Source organism: Plenodomus lingam (genome assembly GCF_022343315.1).
Source record: "Plenodomus lingam strain CAN1 chromosome Unknown contig_9, whole genome shotgun sequence".
NCBI classification, from domain to species: Eukaryota; Fungi; Ascomycota; class Dothideomycetes; order Pleosporales; family Leptosphaeriaceae; genus Plenodomus; species Plenodomus lingam.
Window position 1 is genome coordinate 107,624 of NW_027093973.1, and position 23,312 is coordinate 130,935.

The 23,312-nt window shown below is 50.4% G+C and overlaps 8 protein-coding genes across 8 annotated transcripts; 5 read left to right on the plus strand and 3 right to left on the minus strand.

Annotated features, from left to right (window-relative positions):
* Window positions 1–652: 652 nt before the first annotated feature.
* IAQ61_010592 (uncharacterized protein) lies at window positions 653–2,326 on the plus strand (the record flags this gene model as incomplete). The annotated part of the gene is made up of 1 exon (XM_066098844.1): window positions 653–2,326. One exon carries the CDS (start codon window positions 653–655, stop codon window positions 2,324–2,326), a length of 1,674 nt encoding a protein of 557 aa, XP_065951002.1.
* A 661-nt stretch (window positions 2,327–2,987) lies between these two features.
* IAQ61_010593 (uncharacterized protein) lies at window positions 2,988–4,301 on the minus strand (the record flags this gene model as incomplete). Its single annotated transcript, XM_066098845.1, has 4 exons — window positions 2,988–3,087; window positions 3,234–3,649; window positions 3,701–4,056; window positions 4,136–4,301. 4 exons carry the CDS (start codon window positions 4,299–4,301, stop codon window positions 2,988–2,990), a joined length of 1,038 nt encoding a protein of 345 aa, XP_065951003.1.
* Window positions 4,302–7,621: 3,320 nt separating this feature from the next.
* IAQ61_010594 (uncharacterized protein) lies at window positions 7,622–10,492 on the minus strand (the record flags this gene model as incomplete). The annotated part of the gene is made up of 3 exons (XM_003834557.1): window positions 7,622–7,696; window positions 7,750–8,073; window positions 8,129–10,492. 3 exons carry the CDS (start codon window positions 10,490–10,492, stop codon window positions 7,622–7,624), a joined length of 2,763 nt encoding a protein of 920 aa, XP_003834605.1.
* Window positions 10,493–12,140: 1,648 nt separating this feature from the next.
* On the minus strand, window positions 12,141–13,942 carry IAQ61_010595 (uncharacterized protein). The gene is made up of 4 exons (XM_003834558.2): window positions 13,769–13,942; window positions 13,492–13,655; window positions 13,193–13,440; window positions 12,141–13,142 (listed from the first exon to the last, which is right to left on the minus strand). Exons 2-4 carry the CDS (start codon window positions 13,541–13,543, stop codon window positions 12,213–12,215), a joined length of 1,230 nt encoding a protein of 409 aa, XP_003834606.2. The 5' UTR covers window positions 13,544–13,655; window positions 13,769–13,942; the 3' UTR covers window positions 12,141–12,212.
* A 163-nt stretch (window positions 13,943–14,105) lies between these two features.
* Window positions 14,106–16,035, plus strand: IAQ61_010596 (uncharacterized protein; the record flags this gene model as incomplete). The annotated part of the gene is made up of 2 exons (XM_066098846.1): window positions 14,106–14,139; window positions 14,336–16,035. 2 exons carry the CDS (start codon window positions 14,106–14,108, stop codon window positions 16,033–16,035), a joined length of 1,734 nt encoding a protein of 577 aa, XP_065951004.1.
* An 802-nt stretch (window positions 16,036–16,837) lies between these two features.
* On the plus strand, window positions 16,838–17,236 carry IAQ61_010597 (uncharacterized protein; the record flags this gene model as incomplete). Its single annotated transcript, XM_066098847.1, has 1 exon — window positions 16,838–17,236. One exon carries the CDS (start codon window positions 16,838–16,840, stop codon window positions 17,234–17,236), a length of 399 nt encoding a protein of 132 aa, XP_065951005.1.
* Window positions 17,237–17,334: 98 nt separating this feature from the next.
* On the plus strand, window positions 17,335–20,396 carry IAQ61_010598 (uncharacterized protein; the record flags this gene model as incomplete). The annotated part of the gene is made up of 4 exons (XM_003834560.2): window positions 17,335–17,835; window positions 17,889–18,596; window positions 18,646–18,997; window positions 19,046–20,396. The coding sequence occupies 4 exons, from the start codon at window positions 17,335–17,337 to the stop codon at window positions 20,212–20,214; spliced, it is 2,730 nt and encodes a 909-aa protein (XP_003834608.2). The 3' UTR covers window positions 20,215–20,396.
* A 724-nt stretch (window positions 20,397–21,120) lies between these two features.
* On the plus strand, window positions 21,121–22,370 carry IAQ61_010599 (uncharacterized protein; the record flags this gene model as incomplete). Its single annotated transcript, XM_066098848.1, has 2 exons — window positions 21,121–21,441; window positions 21,504–22,370. The coding sequence occupies 2 exons, from the start codon at window positions 21,121–21,123 to the stop codon at window positions 22,368–22,370; spliced, it is 1,188 nt and encodes a 395-aa protein (XP_065951006.1).
* Between the last annotated feature and the right edge of the window lie 942 nt (window positions 22,371–23,312).

Here is a 23,312-nt window from a genome sequence, read left to right on the forward strand (position 1 = left end):
ATGACAGCCTCTCTACATGGACAGACAGACAGATCTACACCCATTGGACACATCACTCGACTTGGGCCCATCTTGGAAAGCCCACTTGGCATGGCATGCCACCAGGAGATGAAGAATGAACAAAAAACAAAAACACGACAAGAGAGCACGGCGCTGAACAAGGCAATCTGCATTCGATCATCCATGGCCAAACCACGCCTGGCCGTACCGTCTCCAATCCCTACGCTATCATCCACGGTATCATCCGCTGGCGAACCTCGGTCCACGTCGCCCACGCCAACAACCAACAATCACGCTGTCACGTTCCCTGCCACTCCACTCCACTCCAATCCACTCCATCCACTCACTTCACTCCCACTCACTCCACTTCACTCCATCCACTCACTTCACTCCCACTCACTCCACTTCACCCCCCCCCCTCCATCCACTCACTTCACTCCCACTCACTCCACTTCACCCCCCCCCCTCCATCCACTCACTTCACTCCCACTCACTCCACTTCACCCCCCCCCCTCCATCCACTCACTTCACTCCCACTCACTCCACTTCACCCCCCCCCCCTCCCATCCCCATCCCCATCCCATTAAACGTCTGTCCCCATCTCTGCCCACACCCATCGCATTCCACCCTTCCACGGCCCCAATGACCCCAAATGCCCTCCGCCGACTTCGCCGCCGCTCAACAACGCATAGCAGCCCGCCGCGCCCAACGCGCTGCCATCCAACGCTCCCAATATGATGCCGCCCAGCAATCCCCCGCCCGCGCACTCTCCCGCCTCCCCTTTCCCCTCGGCTCTCTCTCCTCGGCCGGCCTGAGCGCCTGGGACGCGATCAAAGGCCGCAGTGGCACGCGTCCCGAATTCCGCGTTGGCCAAGTCGACGCCGAATTGTTGGATGAAGAGCTGCTGTCGCTGCTCAAGGACCAGGTCGGCGAAGGCCTCAAGTCCTTTGGCTCCCACCTCACCGACTCGTGGGGCGCCGAGATCCTGCTGGGCCTGCGTCTCGTGCTGTTCAAACTCAGCATCTGGGACCAAAACGCAAGCTATGGCGCTCATCTACAGGGGCTCCGCTACACCGACGCGCGAAGCTCTGCCCCCAACCGCCCGCCGCCAAAACCCTGGCAGAAAATCGCGTATGGCGCCGTCACCGTCGGCGGCCGCTACGCCTGGACAAAGTGGGAAGAACATCTACTGTCCACCAGCGAAGACTATACCCGGCCCGAGAGCCCCCAACTCAAGCTGCTGTCCCGGCTCAGCGAACTGGCAGGCTCAGCACACGACATCGCCAGTCTGGCCAGCTTCCTCGTCTTCCTAGTCAATGGCCGATACCGTACCATGACCGACCGTCTCCTCCGCCTCCGCCTCACCCCCACCTCACACTCGACCTCGCGCGAAGTTTCTTTCGAATACCTCAATCGCCAGCTCGTCTGGCACGCCTTTACCGAATTCCTCCTCTTCCTCCTCCCCCTTGTCGGCATCTCGCGCTGGCGCCGGATCTTGGCCCGCTCCTGGCGAAAACTGCGCTCCGCATTCCTCTCCCTCCTCGGCCGCTCCCCCAAATCCCCCTCCAACAACGACAACGAAGAAGACAGCAGCAAAACCGGCGAACTCTCCTTTCTCCCCGAACGCACCTGCGCAATCTGCTACCGCGACGCAAACCCCATCGCAACCACCGAAGCAGACATCCTCGCCTCCTCTTCCGGCGGCGGCGTCGTGGGCAGCGCCGCAACCGACATCACGAACCCGTACGAAACAGTCGAGTGCGGCTGTCTATACTGCTTCGCATGCATAGCACAGCGCATCGCCAACGAAGAAGGCGAAGGCTGGACCTGCCTCCGCTGCGGCGAAACCGTCAAACAATGCAAACCATGGAGCGGCGACATTCTCGAACCCCAACTCCGCCCCTCATCCCACGACAACAACAACACCACCCAAGACCAAGACCCAGACCGCCCCATGACCGCCAAATCAGTCGGTTTCGCACCTGCAGACGCGTCGCTCGAGGAGAAAATCTCCCTCCGACATGTCGATCCCATGCCAGACTCTGACCCAGACGCCGACCCAGAAGACTTGTCGGCACACACCACCACCACGTCTCCTACGCCGCTTGAAGACCAAGCCCGCATCCGCACGAATCATCTTCGCGGCCTCGATCTCGCAGACTCTTTGTTTACCGAGAGTTCGGAGTGGGCGCGCGCGAGCGAGGCGAGTGAGAGTGAGTGTGCGAGTGCGAGTGGTAGTGAGGGGGATAGCGGGGATCAGCAGAGTGAGGAGTATGAGGAGGATGAGGAGGAGGAGGGGGAGGAGTTGGGTGGTTATGAGCTATGATTTTCCTTGGGTTTTTATAATATGGCTGGGTTAGGTCAAGTTAGGGTTGGGATGGCATGGGATGGGATGGGAGAGAAGAGGAAGGGAAGCGGAGAATGACTGGGCATGTCGTGTGAGAGGGAAGGAGGGGGACTATTATACCATGACTTGTTGCTTTTCTTTTTTCCTCTTCTTTTTCCTTGGTTATTCTGATTTGGTGTGAATATTACTAAATCCTATATTCCTATACCCTTGTATATTTATATCATGCACAAACTCCACATATACACACAATTCACTTGACTTTACTTTACTTTACTTGACTTGACTTTACTTGACTTCACTTGACTTCACTTGACTCCACTCCACTCCAATCACCGCACACCCTAAACCCTATTCACTACCGCGCCACGAGTAAAAAAAACCAACAAGACAAGCCACACGCAACCATCACCATCACCATCACCATCACCATCACTAATAAAAAGAAAAAGCCAAAACTACTTCTTCAGACATTTCCTTTTCCGCATTCCATACGCTCTTCAGAGGAAGAGGAAGAATGACTTGCTATTCTGTCTTCAAAAGGTTTGTGCGTGTCATGCCATGCCATCCCCCCACCTTGCGCGCCGCGACTTTTCCAAACTACAGAGGAAAAGAAGAAAAAGGAAAAGAAAAAAAAAAGTCAACGGCGGCCTGGTGTTTGCGCACCCTTGTCTTCGCGGCTAATGCGAGTCCACAGGGTGAAGACGAGCATAGGTAGATTCAAGCGCTTCTTCTCTCGTCTGTGTCTGTCTATGTGGGTGTGTGGGCTTGCATCTCAGGGTAAATGGATTTGAGAAAATCGTGCATTTCTGGCATGGAAAACGGTGGAACATGTCCATACTCTTCGTGAAAACTACCCCATCCGCTTCCCCCTGTGCCTACTTACGTCTGCATGAATTCTGCGAACCGCGGTAACGCTGCCATCTTCTCCTCTGGGCTCGTGTGCTCGTCGAAGAAGATGAGTTTCATGTTCTTGTCTTTTTTGTTCTTCTTCTCTTCCTTCTTCTCTGCTGCCCCTTCCTTGGTCACCTCGCCAATGAGATCGTCGAGCGAGGCGGAAATCGCATTGGGATCCGTGGCGTTGGGCGGGTAGACACCGGGCGGAGGCGCACCGAAACCAGGACGAGGCGGTAGTGCACCCAGCTGGCCTGGTATACTGCCTGGTCGAGCCGGTATTGCGCCATTGGCAGGCGGGAAGGGTGGCGGAATGCCCTGGGGAGGATATAGAGGGGGCTGTCCGGGGAAGCCCGCGGGAACGGCCATGGGTGGGCCTGCAAAGGGAGGGAGGACCTCTTCTTGTATCTGTGCGTCTGTTAGCCGTACCTGCTTGCCAAGTGTCGAGTGTCCACGTACAGGAACCGGCACCGCCTCAGCTGGTACCGGTAGAGGTACACCGTTCTTCCTGTCTTGCCTGAACTTGTTTGCCCTCTCCTCAATCTCATCCAACGTTTCGACAACCTTGGGGTTCTTGGTCGGTGGCGCCTGCCCATTGCTGTACAGTCCGCGCACAGGATTACCCGTTAACCGCGCGCGCTCCTGCTCTTCTGCGAAATGTGCTTGGGTTACTTGTTGGTTGTGCTGGTCGATAATCTCGGCGGGTACACCTTCCATGCCAAAGATCTCGATCTCGAGACCTTGTCGCCCTGGATTGGCATTCTCGACATGGGTGAGGTTCTCCTTGTGGACTTGTGTCATGTGCACCGACAGACCTGGCACGTGTTGTTAATACATGTGTTCATCGCCATGGCGCACCATCGTCCCCGCGGCGCAGACAGAGTGATCACATACCTCCCGCCGTGTTGAGGCGCCTTCCACAGCGATCACATTTGAAATGTTTGGCTTTTTGGTGGGAAATGAGAATCTTGAGGTCGTCAAAGTCGCGCTCGCAGTAGTAGCACCATGGCCGCTCGAGTTTCTGGTTCAGGTCCGGATATCTCTTGCGCTTCTTCGTCATACTAGCGGTCGGCCGGGGGCTAAGCGACGGCGAGTATCTAGCTATTGTATCGGGCGGGATCTTGGGTGCTTGAGTCGTTGGCAACGGGGGGACGGTTGAGGTCGAGGCAGATGGAGCTCGCGATTTCCCAAGCTGGTGGAGGAGAGCTAGCCTGCCTTGTCTAGCGCGGATTTATCTTGGCATCTAACGTGATCCACCACCGAGCGCCCACCCCCACCGAGCGCCCACCAACACCAAAATCCACCACCCACTAAATAAGGATATTGCGCCACCTATAATAGCTATTATTATAAGATTTCTTAGAGTCGCGATTATTAAATCTATTAGAGTAGATTAAATATTTTAGATTATATAAGCAGCTTTTTAGGGGGTCTAATTAGGCGCCTATACTATAAAGTTACCTCTACTACTATATCCTCTTCTACTAGCTCCTTATTAACTACCTTAGCTAGTATAATAGTAGGAGGCTTAAGGATTTACCTCTTACCTATTTAGGATATTTTAATATTATTTTAGAGTTACTTTTCTAGTTACTTAGTAGTTTTCTACTTATTATATATAGTAGCTTTTTAGGTAGCTTTCTCCTCCTACTCCTTCTTAGTAATTACTTAATTTAAGTAATACTCCTCTATAAGTTAAGCTTTAGTAAGCTTCTATTACTTATAAAGCTTAATTACCTTACTTTTTTAGTATTATAGCTCTTATTCTTTAAGGTTCTTTTACTTCTAGAGCTTAAATACTTACTTTACCTTTAATAGTAAAATAAATTAAGCACTACTACTATAATTATTATTAGGGGGTAATAATAGAGGTTTACTACACTTCTTACGCTTCTTCTTATTAGCTAAGGCAGCCCTTAGGTGTTTATTTTTATAGTTAAGTAGAGTATTTCTTACTAATATAGTATAGATTATCTAGCTAAGCTTCTTTAACTATTTATTATAGATATTAATTATAATATTATAGAGTAACTACTCTATCTTTCTTTAATTACTTATACTTAATATTAAGGTTATACTATTACTTAAAGAAGGCTAGTTACTATTATTTATAGGTGCTTTAAACCTTAAAAGGATAATATTAGGGTTAAGTAGTAAGATACCTATTACTTTAAAAGCTATTAATATTAGCTTTTCCTTAAAGGTATTACTTTATATAGTATTAAATAACTAGTAGAAATCCCTCTTAGTAATACTTATAAGCCCTTAGGAGCTATCTAGAAAACTAGATAGTTAAGCTTTATATAAAGCTATAAAGGGAGTAAATACTATAATATTAAGTAGCTAAAGGGTATAAGTGCTATAAGGGGGATATATTATAAGTAGGATCTTATATTTATTATAGTACTTAATAAACTCTATTATTATATAAAATCTATAGCTATTAAGAATAAGGAGCTAGTATAAAGTATAAGCTTTAGCTTTTGTCTTATAATTAAACACCTCCTTAAGCTAGGATACCCCTAGGGTATAGCTTATCTACCTACTTAGTAATTCTATAAAGAAAGCTTAGTATTATAATAGGTTAAAATCTTATAACTAGGTATCCTATAGAGCTCTAGATTAGGACTAATAAATAAGGGTAGAGGTAAGAGTAGTACTATTAGCGTATATACAAGCTATAGTAGTAATCTACTCCTTATTACTATCCTAGAGTATAGCTCTAATCTTTCTCTACTTATAGGCGCTCTTATTAAATATATATTTAGTTTTTAATAGTACTCTAATAAGAAAACCCTTTTTATCTATAGTATAAATATACTAACTTTTAATATTATATTACTCTATTTTTTAGTATAAAAGCTTAAAGTATAAGCTATACTTAAAGGTAAAATTAGCTTTAAAGTAGTTATAATTAAGCCTAGTAGCCTAATAGGAGATAAGATTAATATTATAGTAGTTAATAAAGCACTATACCTAATTTTTACCTACTAGATTTCCTATTATTTTAGTTATAAAATTTTAAATAATAGTCTATATAAGGGGTAATCCTTACCTATAAAGCTCTTTAATATACTTTATAAGCTTATTTTCTTATATAGTATTAAGTATTTAACTATTTAGTAGAGTAGTAGTATATACCTACTAAATTTTCTAGTAGTATCTAGATAAGGTTAACTATAAGTAACTATACTTTTCTACTATTTCTAAGTATATAAAATCTTCTCTAAGAGTTAAGGATTTAATTACTGCAAGCGCGTTATTAATAGGTGCTATAGTTATTAAGAAATTTAGTGTTAAAAATTTAGTGATTTTGGTGTTGGTGGGCGCTTAGTGGGGGTGGGCGCTCGGTGGTGGATCACGTTACCTAACTCTTCTCTACTTTTTCGTCTCAGCGTTCTCCTCTCTCTCTTTCTTGACATCTTTGACAAGGTACAACAACACATGCTATCCTTCTATGGTCATGGTCTCCTCCCACGCCGTTGCGCTCTTTGGTATAAGAAGTCTAATGCTGGGGAGGATACGATCATCTCCATCTCTCTTGTCTTCATGTCTTATGCACCCGCAACTCGCACACCAGCCACTTGGTCTCTGACACTCGTACAAGTCCTCTCTCGAGGAGCATCCCAGCGTCTTCGCGTCTTGCGTCGATTTGGTGTATGCGGCTGCACTCCAGTTCGTGCTCTTTGTTGCCAGAAGAAATCAAAGGTCCTTCATAGTTCACACTTCCTCGCTCTTCGGAGAGACTCCACGAAGAGTGTGACTCCTTGGCTACCTACATACTATACTACCTTAACCTACTGTGATGAATATTGAGATAGGCTTCGAGTGTTGTACATGTTACTTCGTAGGCTGGGAAATTAGACACGGTGTAGGTTCACTGCACAGTGCAAAATCATCAACCGAATAGATCCTCTGGGTTCCCAGAACGTCATATTGCAATACAATAGCTGCCATCCTTCTCTTCAACATGCAATCACTTCGAAGCACTATATCCTGGAGACAGCTGCGTTGATATGTCTACTAATATATACAGCATACTTCTGCTGGAAATCCCATGCCAAACATTATAGAATAGACATGCTAGTGTTACCCGAAAACGTCGTCGCACTTGCATACCATCCGTACTCATGCCCTTCCAAAGCCGAGTCACTGGTTTCGTATCCAGCTGAGTCCGCTTCCATTAACCCCCGATGGTCGTATGGCCTCCCTCCAACAACCAAATGGATATCAGAGTAGTCAACGTGCGTCGACTGCAAAATCAGACCTTTTGTTGCAGCGCATGTAAAGTAGTCGTCAAAAGTACATGTAGTAGCCCACCGTGAGCTTCATCCTTCAACACCGTGACATGCGCCATTTCCAGTAATGCACCAGGCGACCTTAGAAATCAGTCTTGAGTGTTTGGTCAGCGGTGAGCTCGCCGGATTCGATGCGGTCAACGCGGAGAACAAGTTCCTGAGATATATCAGCAAACAGCTTCCAAACAAACTCAGATACGGGCTCAATACCTTGAGAGCACGAGCTGTCTTGAAAGCAAGCGGTGGAATCTTCTCTCGTCCACCACCGCGCAAGTCAACAGACAACATGTCCTGCCTGCAATCGTCAAGAATCTCCACGACGGGCAGCGCGTGTTTCTTCAGGGCAGCATTCGAAAGCAGGCTGACGGCATCGTATGTCTTGCTGCCTGTGTCTTCCACAGCTTGGGAGATGTCCTGGATGTAATCGTAGATCTGCTGTTCCTCTGACGGAGAGGAGACAGGATTGGAGCGGATGAGGTTGACAAGAGGCTGTATGCTTTGCACAAGCAGGGCTGTCTGGTCCTCAAGATAGTTCTGCAGTCTTTGTTAGAGCACAGCAATGCCAGGTTTGGTGATCTCAACGTCATACCTTGAATTCCAGCATGCCGCTGTCCGGCTGACCACCTACGCCGTTCATGCCTACACTTTGACGGTCGTATCCGCTATAGGGAGAGCTGTAATTGCTGTAGCGAGTAGTATCGCTGCTACCTCCTCGGCTGCTGCGACCACGTTGATGCCCAAATGCTGGTTTGCCACCACTCGGATTGCCATTGGGCGAGGATGCACGGTAGCCATTGTAGACGGACGGCTTCAGGGGCATCGGCCGGTCCTCCTCTTCCTCTTCCTGTTCAAGTTCTGCCGAAGTCGTTGGTCTCACTTTCACAAACTTTACAAGCTCGACAATTGCTGTGGAAAGATGACTGGCCGCAGCGTCCAGCAGACTCACTGGCAATAGTCCACCAGAGGAAGTGTGATTCTTGGTAGCTGTAATGAGGTTATTGGCGGTAGCGCTCACTCGCGACTTGAGCTTCGCTTGTTGCTTCTCGGGACTGATTGGGATACTGCCGCTGATACTGCTGTTAGGTGACTGCATCTGCGATAATGAGGTGCTGTCGATATCTCCTGTAATGGCCCGGACGCATTTGACTACATTTCGCATGTGCTCCAGTGTTTGTTCAGAGTTGCTCCTCCGTGCAGTCTGGAGTAGCTCATCAATGCTCAGTTGGAACTTTGTGACATGCACATCCTTGACAAGACCGTCCGGGGAACTGAGCGCAGGATCACGAGTGTACGGAATCATGTCAGACAACGCCAGCGAAGACAAGCCAATCGAGGAGGCTTTGAGATTTCGCAGTTGCGTCTTCTGGACCGCGTAGCGGGACTTCCAGTCCTTGAGTTCAGCCTCGAGGGCAGCCAATTGGCCGGCCATGCGTTCTTCTTTTTCTACGGCGGCATCGCTCTTGGACGACAGTTCGCGCATCTCTTGGAGGAAGACGGCTGCATCTCGTCGCACCTCTTCGGTAACTTGTTGTTGTTCTTTGAGGTCTTGTTGAAGTTCTTCGCACCTCCGTTGCCAGTCACCCCCATCGTTGGAGGTGGCTTGCTGTAGCGGCCTCGACTCCAGTTCAGCAATTTGGGCACGCAGACTTCGTTCCACGTCGTCGTTTTCATTGCGCAGCTTGTCGATTTCTGACCGGAGCGATGAGTTCAACGCCTCGGCCTTTTCCACTTTGTCTTCCAGCGACAATCGAAGCTCATCCCATTCGGCCCGTTCGGACGCAGTGTTTCCATCCCGCTCTCTGTCCACTTCTTGTAAGCGTTGGAGCTCACTGTCTTTGTCTCGTATCGTGTCCTCTAAACTGCTGATCTTGCCCTGTAGTTCTGCTACTTGACTTTGCAGATCCGTCACTATTTTATCTTGTGCCATGCTTATGCTCTTCATGCTCTTGTTTGTCTGCCGTCTTACTGCAGCACCTTCGAGGTTAAATGCGTCTTCTTCGTCGGCCCCACTGTCATCGTCGTCTTCGACGAGGGTGCCCTTGTTTGGTACAATGGTGTTGGATTGGAACGTTTTTGGCAAGGGCCGACCGAATGAATTTGGGTCGTTGGAAGAACCCGGGCGTAGTTGGCCTTGTGGGCCCGGAGGTCCGCCCTGCGGAGGGCCTCGATAACCCGGCCCAGGCGGTCCACTAGGGCGACCTCCGATGCTATTGGGGGTGCCTGTCCGGCTGGGTGGACCTCGACCACTGATTCGACTTGCGATACTGCCGTTGGGGCTGTTTGAACGCGGAATGTCTCCTCCGGTGAAGCGGGGGAACCTCCTCTCGAGCTCGTAGAAGACATCAGTCGCGAGTTGGCGGAAGCGGTCGAGGGGCAATGTCGACAGCTTCTGTCTGGCCTGGTTTCGCTTTGGGTGGAAATTGTTCTTGGGCAGTAGGAAGGCCGGTGTCTGGTTTCCAGGCGCTCCTGGCCCTCCACGTTTGCGATCCTCTTCCCTACGTATCGACTCGTCGTATACATCTGTGCTGAGCTCCTGGAACTGCACGGCCGACAACCTGGTCAGCTTATCCTTTGCCCGGCTTGGCCGTGGGTTGCCCTTTTCATCGTTGAGATAGGGTCCCAGGTATGCCTTGAGGACCTTGAAGTGCTCCGACATGGTCTCTTCCAGCGCCTGCATCTTCCGGCTGTTCAGGCTTGCATCGCTGAGACTCGAGGCGTAGAGGCCAGTACCGTCACTCGAGCGACCGACGGAGCTGGGCGGGGAGGGGTTGCCGTTTCCTGCGGGACGCATGCCCTGCGGCATGCCTCCATCGGGGTTGCTGGGGCCGTATGAGTTGGGAGGGATGGTGGGCGAGTAAGGATTGTCACCGGCGATGTTCTGGTAGCGGGTGATGGGAGACCATTCCTGGCTGGCCGTCGAGACGGGCGACAGCGTGCCATTGCGCGAGTTCATCGTGTATATATATGTGGGTGTGTGAGACGTGTGTTTGGGCTTCGGGCGATGCTCGTCGCGTTTCACCAGCCGGGGCGGCTGTTGTAATGGCTAGTGGCAGACGGGCGCGTGTCGGAATTAAGTGATAAGAGAGGGTGGGTGGTTGATTAGGTCGGTGGGTTTCAAGTGCGCCAACACTATTTGTTGCAAAACGTCGTCCACTACAGCGGGGACTTTGACTTTGGTAGTAGACTAGATGCTGATGGCCGGTGGGTGGGACACGGGGGAGGGGAAAGGGCCGTGGATGTGTGTGTGTGTGTGTGTGTGTGTGTGTGTGTGTGTTAGGGGCACCATGCACTGATGCACCATGCACGCTTCGGCTCTCGGTTTCGACGGGCGGCGGTGAAGGAGGGACAGCAGCAATAGCAGTGCCTAGTGGCAGCAACAGCAAAGAAACGAAGAACAAGAAAAAAAAAAGGCAACAAAGAGCGTGGGCCGCGGTAGATTAGATGCCAAGGGAGCGTGGGAAGCAAGCAACACCGGTAAGCGTCTATTGAAAGAGCCCACAGTGCAGCAGCGCGCGCGCGAGAGAAAGAGAGAGAGAGCGAGAGCGAGAGAGCGAGAGAGGAAGAGGAGGAAGAAGAAGAAGAGAGCGAGCGCGCGAGAGAAAGCAACTGGAGAGGTAGAGTACCAAGACTGTACCGGTAGAAGTCTGCTGCAGTGCTGCGTAGTCGTACTTTGGGACCGGAGGCCGGGACACGGATCACCGGGGACTGACGAGGCTTTTGGGAGAGAGCCTGGCTGGCTGCTCAGTGCTCCCTTCTCCTGTCAGAATCGGTGATGATGATCATGGTGCCATGGAGGGGGCCACTGTCAACCAACGTCGTTAGGTAAGTTAGGATGGCATGGATGGCGGGCCCCCTTCTCCAGGCTCTCCCTCTTCCTCCCCTTTCCCCTCTCCCCTTTCCCCTCTCCCCTCTCCCCTCTCCCCATCATCTTCCCCCCTTTCACAACAGAGCCTTGGCCTGGAGAAGCGTTGGCGGGTTGGGAATAGGTAAAAGCAGCCCTGGTTAGCTTCTCTTCGGCCGTGCAGCGAATCAGATCCTATCCTGGCCTGCGCCCCCGTCTGCGCAACTGCATGCCGCCGTGAATACATGCTAGACTGATACTGAGGTACCAACTATTACTATATGGACCAGTACTCTACATACTCAATCATGTGGACACCGCCCTATCGGCCATTACCTGTACTCTACAAGGGATAGGGCGGGGGGAATGCCTGTTGTTTGGATGGGACCATGCCCCGTTTCGACACCTTTTCTCCTAGCCGGCCGTGCATCTCTCCCACGTTGCATGTAGGATGGTTGTGAACATTCAAACAGCATTGAACAAGTTCATCGCATTTGGGAGGGGGATTTGGGCATGGACCACACGCTGAAAACCACCCTGGCTCATCGGTCAAGGCAGCCCTGTACGTTCGAGACTCTCGTACGGACAACACGGCCCATGGCGATCCTTGCGGGCAAAGTGGAGACGACAGCATTTCATGCATCATTTCTTGGCCATGGTAGGCACATTGCCATTCCGATCATAGGTATACTGGAAATACCACATTCAGTAGTATACATTCGTATTTTTAGACAATCAAGCTAAAATACAACAAAATAAACCCCCACCAATACAATACAGTCAGCCCCTCTTGACAGGCCCGTCTCCCCTCTCCATCCATCCATCATCATCATCATCGCGCCCGCTTGATCTTGGAAAGAGGTTGCTTCCGACAGTCGGGACATAGCCAGTCCCCCAGAGGCTCCTCTTTGATACCCACACACTCCCAATGAAACCATTGGTACTGGCAGTTGTCGTTATCACAAGCAACCATGTCTCCAAAGCTGACCCGCTGGCACGTGCAGTACTTGGTGTCGTCCGACTCGTCTTCGTCTGCATCCCCGCCTCCCACGCCTGACATTTCCTCATCTTCTGTCCCAGCCTCGCTAGCTACACTCTCGTCATCCGCTGTCGTCGAAGGCGACGCCCTTGACCCGCCCTTTCGACGCTTCTTGTTCATGGGTGCTTTGGCAGTAAGAGCAGCTTTGCGCAGCGGCTGCTGGGGTTTGGCTTTCTTCACCGTCAGGGCGTGCTTGGGTGGTCTGGGGCCTACGCTGCCAGCACGTGAACCCGGAGTAGATGGTTTCGGAGTCCCTGGTCCTACAGAACTCTGCCTTCCTAGATGGGACGCCACTGTTGGCAGAGGACCGATGCTTCCAGTGGGTCGCCGCCGTTTCAAATCGCTTCCTGCAGACGATTCTCTTTCTTGGCGCGCATTGCCTTGACTTGCGCCCTGTGCGTTCGTGAGTCTCTGCTGGTTCAAGAGTGCTTGGGTCTGCATATTCTGCAAAGATGGATTCATTCTCGAGTTGAGGTTCACACTGGTGGCATTGGTGATGCGTGCAATGGCTGCCGCCTGCGCAAGATTGGGAGCACCACCGCCATGGTTGCCAGATACCGGAAGAAGTGGTGTATTGGCGCCTGTGTTTGTAATGGAAGAGGGAGGCACAAGGTTACCAGGAGATTCTTTCAGTAGAGAGGGCATCTGAGGATCATTTGGTATCGATCCATCACTCTGCAGATCCCGCAATTTGATGTCGAGTCGCTTCACGTGACGATCCAGCTAGATGTCCTGTAAGTACCAACCAAGTCATGATCGTGACGACTACCTACAAGTGAAGCAGCTTTCTCGGCGAGACCAATCTTCTCCTCTTGCAATATCTGCGCTTTTTCGTAATTGCTCAAAATGACCTTGGAATAGGGGTCTTCTTTGGGATTCTGGACCAGGCTGCCGTTCAACTTGATGAATTTCTGCAGACTGTTGTCGCGTTGTTGTATCGCAGATCGTAGTTCCTGTATTTGCGCATCTTTGGCTTGCACTTCCTCGTAGAGATGAGTGATTTCTGCGGGAAGATTGGCGACTGTCAAATGTCAGTCCAAACTGTGATGGTGTTACCAGATGGTGAGATTACCATCGTGTATGAACTGTTCCAGAACGGTTGCTGCATCTTCTGCGATGGCCATGGTTGATGTCACTCCTGATATCGATGAAATGACGGTCAGAAGCGACGGCAGACAACCTTGAAGCCGAAAACAAATGTACCGGGTGTTGTGGGTGGGACAGTATATATTCCAGCTGGAAGTGGAGATGAGTAGGAGTACGTTGCGCCTGCGACGGTGATGAAAGGTGATGGCGCTAGGATGGAAGCAATGGTGGGTGTGTCCAGGTGAAGGGGCGCTGCACTATACCGTAACGTTACCGTACCGTACTGGCGCCTAGTTACTTGCACGACCTGGAATCATGGCGCATTCAAGCAACGGACGCTGTTCTGGATAACCTCGCAGCCTTGCCGGGACCCGTGACAAGCTCAATAGATGTGTAGTTGCTTAGTGGGAGACACCAAGCTCAACTCTCGGATGGGCCCAAAGTGCAGTTGACGCGCAACTAGGGTTAGTTGTCTCGAGGATTAGCTAATCCGAGATCACGTGCATTGCCACCCAATGTAGCCCTCGTGCCTGCTACCAATCAGACAGGGAGAGACTTTTTGGTTCAGACTTCAAGACCCACATGACAAGGACGAACCAGATGGGTATCCTTGCTCAACGGCGCGGCATCGACTGTATAAACCGAACACAGTACAACTCTAGCAAATCTGTCCCCCAGCGCAAACCCGCCGAAGCTGCTGCAGCGCCCTACGCACACTCGAGGGGGAGTCGCAGCGTCATCTCACAAGGGGAAAGGAGAGCCATACGGTACCTAGGACCAAGGAGACGATCTCATCAATAAACGTGACCAAATACAACACTATACCTAAGCGCAGAGGACGTGGGACGTTTACAGTGTTGCGCAGAAGTCGCCACCGCAGCAGCGCGATCCGGTCCACAAGGACGATACTGATCGTTCAACCGACAACACAGCCATTCCACCGTTGAAGTATTCCCACTCCTGCATCCAAGATTCACAGTACGATCCAGCGCGGCATCAGCGCAACATGCGAGTTCCCGGCTACGGTTCCTCCAATGGGATGGCCAACAACATAGTCGAGGAATACCTGTCACCCAGTGAAGACTATGTGGAAGACTACCAGACCTTTAAAGCGCTCACAGACGCGGAAAAGCAAAACGTCATCGCACGAGAAGCAGAAGAATACGGGTTGGAGCGACCCAAAGGCTGGAAGGTCTCATTTCATTACAATCCCCACGTGGAATACCACCATTTTGGCAGCTCACATCCCATGAAGCCCTGGCGACTGACCTTGACGAAACAACTGGTTTTGTCATACGGGCTCGAATATACCATGGACCTCTATGAACCAAGACCAGCGAATTTCAACGAACTCGCCATTTTCCATGACCGCGACTATCTGTCTTATCTCAGCAAGATCACACCACAAAATGCCCAATCCGAAGATCCACAATACATCTCATACGGTTTCGGTGGCGAGTCCAACGACTGTCCAGTCTTTGACGGTCTTTGGAATTACGTCTCCCTCTACACGGGAGCTTCTATAAGCGCAGCCTGGAACTTGCTCAACAAACAATCCGATATAGCCATCAACTGGTCTGGTGGCTTGCATCATGCCAAGAAGAATCTTGCATCCGGCTTTTGCTACGTCAACGATATTGTCATCGCCATTCAGCTTCTCCTCACGCAACACCAGCGCGTCTTATACATCGACATCGACGTCCATCACGGTGATGGCGTCGAACAGGCGTTTGAGTCTACTGACCGCGTCTTTACTTTATCCTACCACAAATACGGTATCGACAGACACGGATATCCTTTCTTCCCCGGCACTGGTAGTATCAATGAGATGGGGCCAACTGATCCCGCAAACCGTGGTAAAGGGCACAGCCTCAATTTGCCCATCGATGACGGCATTGACGACGATCAGTACAAGTGGCTATTCAAGACAGTAACAGGCGCTGTCATCGACAAGTACAACCCTCAGGCCATTGTTTTACAGTCTGGCGCAGATTCACTGGGTGGTGACCGGCTGGGTAGATTCAACCTCAACATCAAGGCCCACGGATACTGCATTGAGACAGTCAAGAGCTACGGTCGTCCACTGCTGGTGATCGGCGGTGGCGGCTATACACCCCGCAACGTGGCGCGAACCTGGTGTCACGAAACCTCTGTCTGCGTTGGCGCTGAGCTACACAACGATCTGCCTGCCCACATTCCCTACATCCAAGCATTCCAAGGCGCGGAGAATGGGGACGGCATCCTCTATCCGGATCTACACAACACGAAGCGGCATGAAAATCTCAACTCGATGCCCAAGTTGCAGAAGCTGCTAGAGCAGGCCATGGAGAATCTGAGGTACCTGGAAGGTGCGCCGAGCGTGGTGGTCAATACCAAGGGCATCAGCGAGGAGGAGATTATGAGGGTCCGTGAGATGGTAGAACAGGAGCTGGAGGACGAGGCCGAAGACCGACATAGTCTCAACGTGGAGAACAACAGACGCAGGCGCGAAAGGAATATTGGAGGTCGAGCCGAGCGAGGGCTTAGGTGATGGTGAATAATGATTGAAGAATTGCCTTTGGATACGGATAATTATGGCTAGACAATGTTCATGATGCGAGTCTCGACACGTTCTTGTGTGCACTGTGCTCTGTTCTTACTGTTGTTTGGTAGTCGATATGGTATGGCGTTCGGATCCGAGGTTGGCTTTCCCTACAGGGACTATAGTACTCCTACAGGGAGCTGGGATGACGCTGAGGCTCGTATAAACGGCGTCATCAACCTTATTAAACACTGAAAGCATGCCACTGTCTCAGGGGAACGTCCAGATTCTTCCAGTCTTGTGCAAACGGCAACCATGCATCCTACAATACCTGCCCCAGCTCTGTTGCTGCAACCTTTGTCGCCTGATGGAACATTGTCCAGTCGAAATGTTGCGTAATACTACTCAGATCATACACTGCATGTACCGTATCTGCCTACCTTTTATGTGCGACACGTTTCACCGGCTTCTCTCCAGCCCCTGCTCCGCCTTCCCCGCCTTAAATTTAAACGTCCACAGCCACACAGTTCACCGGGACGCGTCTAGCGTCTCACATTTCCAACGGCCTGTCATCGCTGGCATAGTACTCCTGGAGGTTGACTTCCACTTCCTTTTTTTTTAAATTGAACTACCTGTTTCGATTCGGACGTTTCCCATGGCGGTACTCAGTCGGCGAAGCACTATATATATACATGTGTGTACGATCAGTCACCAGAAAGGCGCAGATCAAGCTATCTGGCAACCAACCGTGATTGTGATTGGTTCGAATGGCTCTTTGCTACAAGGTAGCTATGGACTATAAAAGTCCAACATGAAATGGGGCCCAGCTTCTACCTCTATTGGGATGGCATCGGGCCCTGGAGTACCTGAGAAGAGTCAAGTCTCTGGCAAGGCTAGGATGACACGGGCATGGATGATGCAAGTTCGGTGTTGGTCGGATGTAAGATCATGTGCATGGGACCACAAGCCGAAGCGTAGCCATTCTACTACCGGTACGGCCGATGCCGTTCGCGTCCCCCGTCCCGATCTCGTATCTTTCTTTGCGTTCGTCTTATCTACCGGTATAGGTACCCAAGTTTGTATACATTTGTTGCAGGACTCGTCAAGGCCTGTCAGACACCGTCGCTCCATTCAAACCACCGGGGACCTATCAATGCAACGTGAGCATCAGGGCGCGATCCACCGACCAAGGGTCAAGTTGTCAGGTTGAAGCCACCAGCTTGACGCCTAGAATCCTTTCAGCATCTTCCCCTGGCATCTTGGATTCTTCTCGTCAACTGTCTTGCTTCTAGTACATCGTCACACACAATGTCGGAAGAAACTTCGCCTCAAGCTACCAGATCGCCCAATCGAGTTGAGCAATCAGATGGCGGTATGAGCGGACCAATTTTCGCGGCAAAGAGGTCATGCATAACTTGCCGCCGTAGAAAAGTGAAATGCGACAAAAAGACTCCGTGCTCAAACTGTGCGCGTACAAAAATCGAATGCATATTTCCTGGTCCTGGTCGCGCGCCGCGCAAGAGCAGGAAACCGCCGGACGCAGAATTGCTGGATCGTCTGCGTCGACTCGAGGGTGTCGTGTCGAGTCTGAATGCGCAGGTCGAGGAGCATGAGCAAGAGGTGGCAAATCGGGAGAAGGTGCAAAATGGCAGTGTGACTGAGGAGAATTGCCGATTTTCCAATGGAAATCAGGGTGTCACAGCAGACAAGAGTGTTGTAGATCTAGAGAATCGCTTTGGCAGGCTGGTGGTGGAGAAGGGAAAGAGTCGTTACATCAACAACAGCTTCTGGGCGAGCTTGAACAACGAAGTACATCGAATCACATTCTCACTTGGGACGCGGACTATTGCTAATGACAGCAGGTCGAGGACCTCGAGGCCATCCTAGTCGAGTCTTCAGATGATGAGGATGAGGCGCAATCGTCCGAATCTTCATCCGCCTCACCATTTCAAGGCTTCGTCTTTGGATACAGCTCGCCAAACGTGGATATGCAGCAGTTGCATCCTTCTGAAACTCGGGCGCGCCAATTCTGGGAAGTTTTCAAAGAAAACGTCGACCCACTGGTGAAGATCCTGCACATCCCTACCTTTGAGCCCGTCTTTGATCAGGCTGCAAGTCAACTCAACAAAATCAGCAAAACCCTGGAGCCCATAATCTTTGTTACCTACTATGGTGCTGTGACAAGCTCAACACCTGAGGAGTGTCGCAACAAATGGGGTGAGGAGCGCAGTGCGATGCTGAGCCGCTATCAATTTGCAGTAGAGCAAAGCCTAGCCCGAGCCAACTTTTTGTGCTGTGAACAGATTGTTGTGTTACAGGCTTTTCTTCTGTTCTTGATGCTGCTTCGAAGAAACGACGATGCGCGCAAGATCTGGACCATGACTGGATTGGTTGTGCGAATCGCCCAGACATTAGGGATACATAGGGATGGTAGCCACTTCGGCTTGCAGCCATTTGAGATTGAGATGCGACGAAGACTTTGGTGGCAGATTTGTATACTGGATGTGAGATCGTCAGAAGATCATGGCTGCGATGCCACCATTGTCGAGGCGTCCTTTGATACTAAAATGGTGAATTGCACTTCATTCACGACTGCAGTCCGCTAACACATACATCTAGCCCCTAAACGTGAACGATAGCGACTTGCATCCAGGCATGACCGAGTTTCCCGAAGAAAGACAAGGGTACACCGATATGACGTTTTGCCTTCTACGATTCGAGGTAGCAAACATCTTTCGTCGCATCCACTATGTACCCCCAGGTCCTGCCGTCTGTACAGAATACTTTGCCGGCCTCTCAATGGCAGAAAAAGAGAAATGGATCACCGACTGTCATCAAGCAATGGAGAAGAAGTATTTGCAACACTGTGATATGTCAATACCATTGTGTTGGGTCACTGCGACAATTTCTAGGCTCGTTATGAGCAAGATGTGGCTGATTGTATATCATCCACACCAGCGTAAGGATGGAGGTAAGCTACGCACGCCTGGTACCTGATGCAACACTAACGGCAGTATAGGTGCGACTTTACCACAAGCAACAAAAGACAAGCTGTTCATTACCTCTCTCGAAAATATCGAGTACTCCATCTTACTCGAAACAGAAACCAGAACCATGAAGTGGGGATGGCTTTTCCGCACATATGTTCAATGGCACGCCATTGCATTCCTTCTATCTGAACTCTGTGTCCGTACCAAGGGTGAAGCGGTAGACCGAGCCTGGCGCGCTCTCGAAGCTACTGCTGGCCGATGGTGGTTTCCCCTCAACGAAAGCTCGACACATCGTAAAGGACAACAGGGTTACCTATGGAATCCTCTTCGGAAGCTACTTGCGAAAGCAAGAGCAGCACGAACAAGGGAACTCGCGCTGGAAAAGGCGAGCCAAGCCAGTCGGAATGAGCAGATCAGATACTATACAGAAGGCCTAGACAATCAACGTCCCCCTCCGGTCAGAGCGAATCGCCCAAGTACAGAGGGACTGGACAGGTTGCTTCGACCAGTAGCGCCGAAATTGGGTGAAATGCCACCTGCGCCACAACCCGGATGGCCTGATAACCTTCTGGTGGCAAACGCAAGTCCACAGCTATCAGAACGTGCATTTTCAAGCGCGAAAGAAAACGCTGGAGGACCACAGTGGCAGCAACAACGACAAAATTCGACGTCCAGAGACAGTCAAAGAGATGGTCTAGCTCTAGAGCAGAACCTCTATGAACTTTCAACCTTTGGACTTGACAGCGTAATAGTAGACGTCATGGAAGATCTCAACTACGGATACGAAGGAAACCCAATATCCACTTACTCTACCTATAGCCCATCTGTCCCTCAAGTATCTGTCCCAAGACCAACACAGCAACCACCACTTCCTGCACCAGCAATCGCACCCCATCCCTGTCCTCCAGACGGCGGTATGGATTCTGCAGAAGACGTTCCGCTATCCACATTATGCGACGGCATGTTTGGCAATGTAGAAATGGACTTTTCTACCATTCCGACCACCACTTCTATGCTGGATGCCACGAATCAGCCGAATCAGCCGAATCAGCAGACGGAGAGTCCGACGATGGATAGCGGGAACATGGACTGGACCCTTTGGGATGACATGGTGAATCAGTATGGGTTTGACGGTCAGACCGCTAATCCGGTGAATACAAATGGATCGGGGCATTTGGGAATGTTGCACTGGTTCTGATAGGTATGGCACCGAAGAGGAGAGGTCGTAATGATTTTGTACAGTGTAATGATGATTCATGATGCTGGACCGTGGGAGATACCTCGACTCAATCTTACAAGCTACCATATGATAGACGGTTGCGATTAGGTAGCCCTTGGCATTATTTTCGCATTCTATAAGTAAAGCAGCTTTTTAACTTGTCCGCTCTACCCCAGTTGAAGACCACGATGCAAGTACTGTGTTGACCACGACTGCACAGCCCACACCGAACCGGATGTGTACCGGTACCGTAGTACCCCGCTGTTAAGCCAAGCAAAAGATGAACCTGTTGAGTCTTGATTTCGCTGACCAATATACCTGTACCGCTCCTTTCACTTGCTGGGTGATTTTGGCAAAAAGATCAATGCCTTTATAATAATATTCCTGATTACCACCGAGCCATGCAGTGCCCGCAGCATCAAGCCGAGCCACGTGTATACCAAGTCCGAACATATCTATGCGCTGATAACGTTAGTTAAGGCCACCCCTGTCTTCACCGCTTGAAAGCGCACGGCTCCATCCCACCACAATCATTATTACTTTGAATTTCGTCATTCAAGTCTCAGAATTCAAGCGTTTCTTTTTTTAACAGCTGCGAATAGGATACATCAACGTTGCTGTTAGCAAGAAAATTGATACATACCGAGACCTTCTGTCATTGATACACAGAACGAACACGTGGGATCGTGGTGAGCTGGGTCGTGGATAGTTGATAAGAGCTATCCAAATCTGCGACTGGGTACTTGTGTGAGCTCATTGTCAGCGTCATCCTCGTCGATCTTCTGTTGTTCTTCTTCTTCTTCTTCTTCTTCTGCTTGCATTGGTTAACCGATTTTGCATCCATCTTCTGTACTCTCCTCTGCAAGAATACCTAATTACACAACCATGACCTCAACGCCAACTCCCCAAGACTCAGGTCTCCCCTCTGCTCCACACAAGAAAAAAACTTTGTCTTTAGCAACTATCTCAAAAGCAACGCCGACTTCAAAGCCAACCATTCTGCATCTGGGCGATGATATCCGTTGGAATCACGAACTGTATGAGGAGTTGAAGAGCAAGTTCCACGTGGAAAGAACGTATTCGATAGGAAGAGAAGAATTCAAAAAGGCATTGAAAGAGAAGAAATGGGGCGATTTTGTGGGCATGTACAGACCATTCTGGAACACAGGGGGTGAAATGGGCAATTGGGATGAAGAACTCATGTTCGTCTTAAATTCCACTCTACCAAAACGTTCTAACGAGCTGCACACTGGGAGTTTCCCCACGAGGCTAGGGAGGAAGAAGAAATCAATAAATATAAATTTGAACTAACAACACACAGTTCTCTCCTTCCCCCATCCTGCAAAATCTACGCCTCGGCCGGCGCAGGTTTCGACTGGGTCGACACACGCACCCTTACCGCCCACGGCACCATTTACTGCAACTCAGCCTCCGCCTGCACCGAGTCCGTTGCCGACGCCGCCATCGTCCTCATCCTTTCCTGCTACCGCGCGATCCCTTGGTCCTTCCTCGCCGCGCGGTCCTGCTCGCCTGATCAATTCCGCAATGCAAACCAGAACATTGCAGCCGTGACGCACAATCCCAACGGCAGCACGCTGGGCATCGTCGGGCTGGGCCGCATCGGGTACCGAATCGCGGAGAAGGCGACGCGTGCGTTTGAGATGAAGATTGCGTATCATGATGTTGTGAGGATGAGGGAGCGGGAGGAAGCGGTCGGAGCGCGGTGGTGTGCTAGTCTGGAGGAGCTGTTGCGGTCAAGTGATTGCGTGCTTCTTGCTACGCCGTTTAGTGGCCAGGTATTACTGGCTTCGAAGGAGTTTGCGCAGTTCAAGCGTGGGGCTCGGCTTGTGAATATCGCACGGGGGAAATTGGTGGATGAGGAGGCGTTGAATCAGGCGTTGGATGAGGGGGTGGTTAGTGCGGCGGGGCTGGATGTGCATGCTAATGAGCCGGTTGTGAATGAGCGGTTGGCAAAGAGGGATAATGTTATGGTGTTGAGTCATACAGCGGGGGCGAGTGTGGAGAGTCATATTGGGTTTGAGAGACTGGGTATGGAGAATCTACTTGGGTGGCTGGAGAAGGGGGAAGCTGGGCTGCTGAGTCCGGTGAATCTTCAGTGGCTCAAGAGGGGTTGAAGAAAGATTGTGGAAGAGGCTAGATATAAGAGTGTAGAGACCAGATTAAGATATGATATCTTCCCTGGCCGTTCAACGAAGCGTGGGTGGTCATGGCTTGTACTCGACGCACATCCGAGATCACTCCTCCGAGAATGACGTGGAATACTATTTGACCCGCCGAGGCAAGACTTGTCAATCGAGTTTTCCAGCCTATGTATTAGCTTCCACACAGGATACTTCAATCAACGGTCCCAGCAAAGTGCACGATTAGCACATTTATGTTATTTATAATGCTTCATGAATTGAGACGGCAATACTGGTCATGACACAGTGACAGGATGGGCAAATCTGCTGGTGTTCGTAATTTCTCGGTAGGCTCGTCTTCTTTTCATCCTGAATTTCTCTCGTTGTCGGTGTGTGAGACTACCTAGCCTATAGGTCAAATCTGGGCACGAAAGCGAAGTGACGCAAACCACAAGAGCCAAAACCCGAGATGAATAGAAGTAGAAACGCCAATGCTCAAAGCATTTGCCTAGAAAGAAAGACATGCAACAGTTGCAGTTGCCAGAGAAACAGGGCAACTAGGAAAGTTGGACCCAGTCAGTTGTACTCCAGTGTTGCACAGGCAAGAGTATGCACTCCACTCACTAAATTGCAGTGGTGTTAAGGTAACTTAACGAGATACACTCTCATACGCAAGGGGTTCATTGGGCTTCCAAAAGATATAAGATGAGCTGAATCCATGTGAACGATATAGACTTGGCCGGGCATTAGCCAAGTACCTGTAGCAGTAATAGATTGAAGCCCTGTCACGGTTTGAGTCTATGTTATTTACCGCGAAGTGCATGATGATCAGTAATTTGTTTGCAAGTCGAAGGTAATGGTTATATGAATATGCAATGCAGCTCCAGCATATATAAAGGCAGTGACTAGTAGAACAGTGATGGGCTGGCTGGCGTG